Below are 7,393 nucleotides of genomic sequence, written 5' to 3' on the forward strand. Positions count from 1 at the left end.
TTTAAGTATTGGGCATTTAAGCTAGTTTATTGGACTTTTCTACGTGACAAAATCAACAATGTTTCTTCATTCTGGTGAAAGAAGTCCATTCCGTGTTGTGGCGGGTCCTCACTCTCTATCTAGCCTGCAAAGAAAATAAAAAAAAGCTTCCTAAATTTTGAAAAAATAGCTTCATGTCTGTGACGAGACGACATACCATCATATTGGTATCAGAATAGATCAGGTTTGAACTGAAAATTCGTTGACAAGAACAGTATGTTGATGTTAATGAAAGCAAAACTAGAAATGGAATTTATAACGGTAAAAGTAATCAAGATAGTGATAGTGGCAACTACAGTAACATTTATAGTTGTGATGATAATTAAGGTAGATGGGTAGTGATTTATTTTAAGAAATAGATTCCATGTTGCCGTGCGTCTGTTCCGTACTACATCATAGATGACGTCAAAATGAAGTACCTATTTTTCTATATGATAAAAAAGCAAAATATTGTTAATGGTGACGTCATCTAGGCGTCTTTCCTCGAATAGATCATAAGTAAGAATTGATCAAAATGTGTGTATAACTCAGCTTATCATATAAGCACTGTTTGATCCACTTACAAAGGCGACACGACTTAGGGCACAATCGTCGAATGTTTTGGTCCCATCTGCAGTACTGCAGATAATGACGGCAGTTTGGATTCCTGTCACTGCAGCCTTTCAGATCAAAATAACACATTTGCGTAAGAAGTAATTCCCTTCCTTAGTATTGGAAGGTCATTCTGAGTCACTTGCCTCTGCTAACAGGCGACAAACATCAAGGTAACCTTCTTGATGTTAAATCATGAATCTTGCTTTGAACTTTTAGAAGGTAAAAATCTAACCACAAAGTTGCAAAATAGAAATAGAGTATGGGTAAGCCGTACCATTTAAATTGTTGTGATTAAGTGATATTTACATCAGCGATGAAAAAGAAATTGATACTCGTGAACGTATGGTTGGAATCCTTCTGGAACAGGGGGCCAGGTTACTAATAGCTTAGATTCGCAACTGCGACTGTAAACGCGTTGGCCGTTATGCCAGCCCCGAAATAATTTTTTCACAAGTATTTGACAATTTTTTTATCGCATGAAATAAATATTGCAGTTTTTTCCCTACTATGCTCCTTGGTTGGTCCAGAAACTCGCCCAACCTCCCACCAATTAGATGCAAACCTTAATCGAAATTCGACGACTCACTATTTCCGCCTTTAAGCAGTTGAGGTGCATTCACTTTACAACACGTAATCTCTTTGAAATATTTTCCTTTATTCCCATCGGCTACTGAGATTTCTTAATTTTTGTTTTAGGTTAGCCAATCAGGCCGTGCCCCACTGTAAGGAGTTTGACTCACCTCCTCCTCCACCTCCGCCGTTTCCACCGCCTCCGCCTAACGAAGAAATAGGAGAGTGATAATGAAGGCATACGGTCTTTCCTCTGCTAACGGAAACCTTTCTTCTTCCAGTGTTTGTTACAGTCAAAGCCACACCTTAATCCTTTTTCGCTTAGCGTAGGTTTAAGAGTTGGTCTGCGGCCCACCCCTTTGAGAACGGGATGATTGTGTGTCTGTCGCTTACGAATCCACAATAACTTAATTAGGTGGTATCAACATGACATTAGTAACACAAGTAAAGCCTTCACCTGAAAACTAATACAGATGAATAGATGAATGCAGACTAGAAATTGCCTTCCCGTTGCAGGATAACTTTTCTCTCTTTTCAGAAATTCCTTTTTCGTAAGAGAATTAAGAACTTACTTGATTGCTTTTGTTTGATCCAATCCACGAAATTGCTCACACGAGCAAACACTGTGTAATGATCTGTCCTGCACTTTCCATGACCCCAGCTCACAGCACCTCTCAAAACCCATCGCCCTCCTTCGTTGCAAACAAATGGGCCGCCACTGTCTCCCTTGTAAGAATGGGGAAAAAAAAGAAATTACTTCTCGTTCAGAGGAATCTAGGCAGAATGAAACCTTTTTCTTCTGAGTCATAAATTTCCACTAAAATTTGGTCGCGTGAACGAAGTGGGGGTACTTGTCGACGTGGGTTTGTGTAATTCCTTTGCGAGTAAAAAGCTCCGTCGGAAGTCGAATAAGTAAATCAAAAGACCTTTTTCCGCTGTTCATGTGAAAGGGATCAAGATCAATCTTTAAGACCTAAAAGATAACCGCGATTCAAAATCATGACCATATAAATTTTGATTTGATACATTTACCTGGCATCCACCTTTGCCTTCACCTCCAGCGCACACCATGGAGTCTTCATCAACACTAACCATATAACCGTTAACACTTTGGCAGCTTTTGTGATCGGCGACTGGCAACACAGCCTGTTGGAGAGTTGAAGCGGCTTGTCCACCTCCAACCATTCTTCCCCAACCTGCAAACGTTATTAATTAGATTTAGTGACCATACATTTTCAAGAACACTTGAAGGAGAATTGTGCGTCACGGTGCTGCGACAGATACAATTTGAAAAAAGATACCAAATATCACTCATAAAACAGGCAGCTTGTCAGCTTTATCTGAGCAATAGACCGCACTCTCTATCAGTTTACCAGGGTAATAACCTACGCAGGATGTTGGAAGAACACAAGAAAAAGTTCCTATTTTCTTTGTGTTGGCGGTGCAATAAGCGCTAACCTTTTGACCAATGAGGGCGCTCGTAATATCTCAATTATTCTATAATAATTTACACATTTTACATTTTGCCATAGAAAAAAAAAAGCGATTTCGTTACCTGTAATATAACATCGTGATCCAGGTGACACCTTGTCTCCTGGCTGTGGCATGCAAACGGTATTTACTTTATCGCTCAGTTTCACTCGCCCATTCAGCTGTAGAAGAGCTATATCGTTACGGAGCTCTCTCATGTTGAAGCTTTCATGTTTGAATAGTTGCCGTAAATTGAAGGTCTGCTGCACGGAGGTTGTTCCAGTTCTTATGTGGGCTCCTGTCAGAAAAGTCATTTCTTAGGCTAAGTTCAATTTTCTCTATGACATGGGTGTAAAGAAACTAAGATCCACTCCATCTATTGATTTGTCTTTCAGAGTAAATAGATCTATGAACTGCTTGTTTGAGCTTCTTTAAATTGTTTTCAAGTAGGTAATGTTTAAAGATAAACCGAACGCCAAAACCAAAACAAACAAATAAAGAAACAAACAGACAGAAACAACAACAATTACAACAACAACAACAAAGCAAAAAAAACAAAACTTGGAAATTGTTTGCTAATAATTTGGATTGTTACTTAACATCCATTACACTATTTTCAGCGGAGAATCGGCCTGACAATGAATAAGAAGAGGGGTAATTATGTTGAGAGATAAACTTGCTTGTTTGTTGGCTAATTTATCAGCCTTCTTGCATCAGGCAAAAAACAAACAAGCAAACAATAACAATAGCAAACGTTAAAGAACAATGATTGATGTCTATGTGTAAATTATACAACAAAGGGGAAAACTTTATGCTGGCAAAGGTATTGTTAAAATAGCTGATGTAGCAAAATTTTTCAATCATAATGTTGAAAGCTAGCGTGAAACAAGCAGAAGAGCAAGTCTCCAAAGCGTACCTACGACTACAGTGTAGCCACTCGGCGATGGGTTCCTGTCCACACAATGAGCAGCAGTTACAACCCAGTCATCTTCAATAAGTGATCCTCCACAGATATGTCGACCATTCACTCTGAGTGAAATCTGCCAAGGCCAAGCGTGAGGCGCAGCATTTTCACCATTCACAACTCTTGCCGAAAATGGTTTTTGCCCACATCCTGAAAATCATTTATGCTTGGTTCATTCATGCAGAAGCAAGAATAAGAAATGAAATCTAGGCAGATGGTAATTCAAAGATTCATAAATTGTTACAGCGAATCAAAACGAAAAGAGGCTGGTCATAAACAAAAGAAAGTTTCAATTAACTCAGTAAGGAGTAGCACCTTTAAGCGAGTCTCAGTTTGTTTTCATTTTTGGATCTAATTAGTTGAGACTTTAGCACTTTTTTTTCTTTTTTTTATCATAGGGCAAATGTAATCATGAATTACTTTCGACATTCAATTTATAGTTACTCCTATTATGGTGAATCAGTTAATACAGTTTTAAGTCTGAGAGGTACACTAAGCTAAGAGAATTTTTATCGTTACATCAAACATTATGAAGAAGTTTTCTTGAAAGACATCTAGCTCAAGTAATACAATTTTACCTATTGTTCTTAAATTTGTGATGTCTTTCCTCTTGTCAATACAACAAAGGAAGCCTAAAAAAGTAAACCTGAAAGACCTACTAAGAAAAACTACCTTGAGAATGTGATACGCCAAGCAGCAACAGCACAACTCCGATCCAGAGATTCATCATGAAGGAATGGATCTCTAAATGTGGTAACAAGATGAGGCTGACACTTTTTTTTATAGACAATATGTAATATCAGTTGCTTCTCACCTGGATAACCTATTCACACAATACACACTATTTTTTTTAAACAACTTTCGCATACAGTCTGGCAACTGATTGTTCAGACGTCTGAGAGTATTTTTCAGCTGGGGAAAGAAAAACAGGAACAAAAATTCCCATTTTTTGGTACAAGAGGTGACGTAAAGGTATAACTAAAAAGTCAACATTGCCTACCAAACACGGCAGTATAACCACAAAGACACAATTCGTTCCACTGACTTGCTCGTCATAGTCGCCAACCAAAGAATTCTTTATTTATACAACCTACATACTCAATTTGCCCAAATTTTACAGCCATAGAATGATATATTTGCAGCCGTACAGGTTTCATAAACATATTTGAAGTATTTTTTGGATTTAAATAATCTTTCCAGTTCAAGAGCTGATATTTTTCAAGGCAGCCTTTATTGTCACTTCCGCTGGGAACGCTATGTTGAGCCTGGTCATTTTTATTTTTGGCAATACTTGGAGATGTACGGTAACTGAACTTTAGCATTTTATCGACGGTTTTCGAAAATCTTTCTCACCGGCAAAAATCAATTATTACAATATTCCTATATAACTAAAGATATATCTTCAGTACATTTTATCTTTAGAAATAAAGGGTCTTAAGGATACGACTGCTTTTTTTTAAAACGGAAACCATCTACAAATAACTAACGAATTAGCAAGTGTCTAAATTTTGACAGAGCTTCAACGCAATCATTTTAACAGCTGTTCTGGCGAGTCAAATATTTGGTTGAACAAAAATAACCCCAGTATTCTCGCATGATCCAAAGGTAAAGAACACCTGGGGCAGATTTTCTTTTATTCTTCGATGACAAATTTCTGGAAAGAGGGAAAGAATGTATCCAAAAAGAAACGTTTACACCCAATGGAGGCGCATTTCGTGCTTCATTGTTTTGATGGGAGGTTTGAATCAACCCCTGAGGCAAACTAACCGAAGAAATAAACAGATTACGGCGTGTGAAAATATACTTCCTCTAAGGAGAGAAGGCGTTGTCAGCGGAAATAGAAGTTTTTTTTTACCGAGCGGAAGATTTTCGTAGGGATGAAATAAGTGATGAGGCACATGAAGAAATCCTTACGTCAAAAGATATTTTGTTTGAGAAAAATCGAAAGGTTTTTGAGCGACCACTCTCCTCCTCAAACTTAACTCCTTGGAGGATCTCATCAGGAACAGGAAGATCACGGGAAGTTCTGCAGGCAGAAACTGTGGACATATTTTCAGTTGTGCATCGCTCCTTAAGCGACCCATTTGTACCTACTAATCGTGAAATGGTCCAGATTTGAGCTGCTTATCAACGCTGATTCATTGTCATCGATCACAACAAATAAGCAATGTAGGTGTTTAATCACTTTAATGTACCACGATTGATACTATTATGCTCAAGGAAACAATTTCAATCACCTGCTGCATTGATCGAGGTAGCTTTTGTAGCGCTCTTCTGCAAAACCAAGTCAATAAAAGAAGGTAGAAGTAGATTTGATACACGTAAATAAAACCCAAAAGACTCCATTGAGTTCTATCTTAGCAATTTACACGTTAAATTTTTAAATTTCGAGCCCATTACGCGATGTCAATTCCACGCAATAAACCTTACACATACGTGCGTAGAGAAAAGTTTATCCTTCGGTAGGTTTTGTCACATATTTCATTGCTATTCAAACAAAAACTTACGCTCATAAATTTTTCCCTAAATCCACTTCTCATAAAACAGTTGCGAAAGAGCGATGACCAATCTCCAAAATCGTTTATTCGAACATCAAAACATTTTTTTGCCATATATATATTTCCTTTAAGCAACTTGTAACATTTGCTTCGTGCCGATCCCGGAAATCTTTGCGTGAACACAGGGATCCGATTACTGAGACCTAATTCATTTCGACGAAACCCTTGTCTTTCGAGTTTTGATCACGTGCCTCATCAATGAGCGATTCTACCTTTCTTCCTCTTGTTCTTTAAAAATATAATCTTATCTTTTCAAAGGTCTAGCTTTTCGTTTGAAATCTCGATGTCAATTGAGCTATTTATACTGAATTCCTTTGAATGAACATCAAATTTAAATCAAAGCTTAACTTTGGGAGAGTCCTAAGTACATTGCTTGCAAAATGGATCTGGCTAATGCTTTATTGAGGAAACATTTCATAAAATGTGATTTGATGATTATCGAATTGTTTCAATGCATATACAACCGGGGTAATTCAGTTTTACGTTAATCTCCTTCCGAATGTTTCGCCAGCGTTTGTATGATTCAGAATGTTCGCAGAGCGAGAAAAACTGCAGATAAAGCCTCAATCAAAGGAATCTAAATCCTTTTTTCAAAACCAGTCCCGCAAAATTTTGAGAAAAGAAATAAATTCTTCGCCAAAAGAGAAAAGCTAAAGCTAGAGAGGTCTATTGCCCACCGAACCAAGGTAATTGAAAATGGCGACATCGCTGCTCACTGCATTCCTATTTGAGGGTGACAGAGGTTTTTAGACGTGATGCGTGACTTAGTAAGGCCAACATTAATTATGATGCGTGGATTTTACAGAAAGGGGAACGTCACGTGGTTCGTGAATTCTTATGTACCAGTGTGAGGCGTGATTTGCCACCTGAAATTGACATTATCCGTGAGCTTCTTTCATTTTGTGAAAACTTCAAAATTTCCCTGAGACCTTTTACACAAGAAGAAAGAGATAAGGTTTTCTCCTTTATCTTCAAGACGCATGAATGTTATGTGCATGCTTAAGAATTTCGGGAAGTGTTTATGCCGCTGGCGGTGACCATGTCCCCATCCATTTTCTAAATGACCCGCTTTCCGGTACATGCATTAGAAAGGTTCTGAAGCACAGGATACGTTGCTCATTTCTCGTACTTTACAAGCAGATTCATTGCAATAAATTGGACGCTATGTAGTTTGCTGTTTAAAATGCTTTAATTTGCT

General features: G+C 37.9%; 1 protein-coding gene across 1 annotated transcript; it reads right to left on the reverse strand.

Annotated features, from left to right (window-relative positions):
* Positions 1–4,374, reverse strand: LOC131798895 (chymotrypsin-like protease CTRL-1). The gene is made up of 8 exons (XM_066172708.1): positions 4,310–4,374; positions 3,590–3,787; positions 2,759–2,971; positions 2,236–2,399; positions 1,776–1,929; positions 1,374–1,409; positions 603–698; positions 1–124 (listed from the first exon to the last, which is right to left on the reverse strand). Exons 1-8 carry the CDS (start codon positions 4,365–4,367, stop codon positions 120–122), a joined length of 924 nt encoding a protein of 307 aa, XP_066028805.1. The 5' UTR covers positions 4,368–4,374; the 3' UTR covers positions 1–119.
* Positions 4,375–7,393: the final 3,019 nt, after the last annotated feature.

The sequence above is a fragment of the Pocillopora verrucosa genome, chromosome 9 (assembly GCF_036669915.1).
Source record: "Pocillopora verrucosa isolate sample1 chromosome 9, ASM3666991v2, whole genome shotgun sequence".
NCBI lineage: Eukaryota > Metazoa > Cnidaria > Anthozoa > Scleractinia > Pocilloporidae > Pocillopora > Pocillopora verrucosa.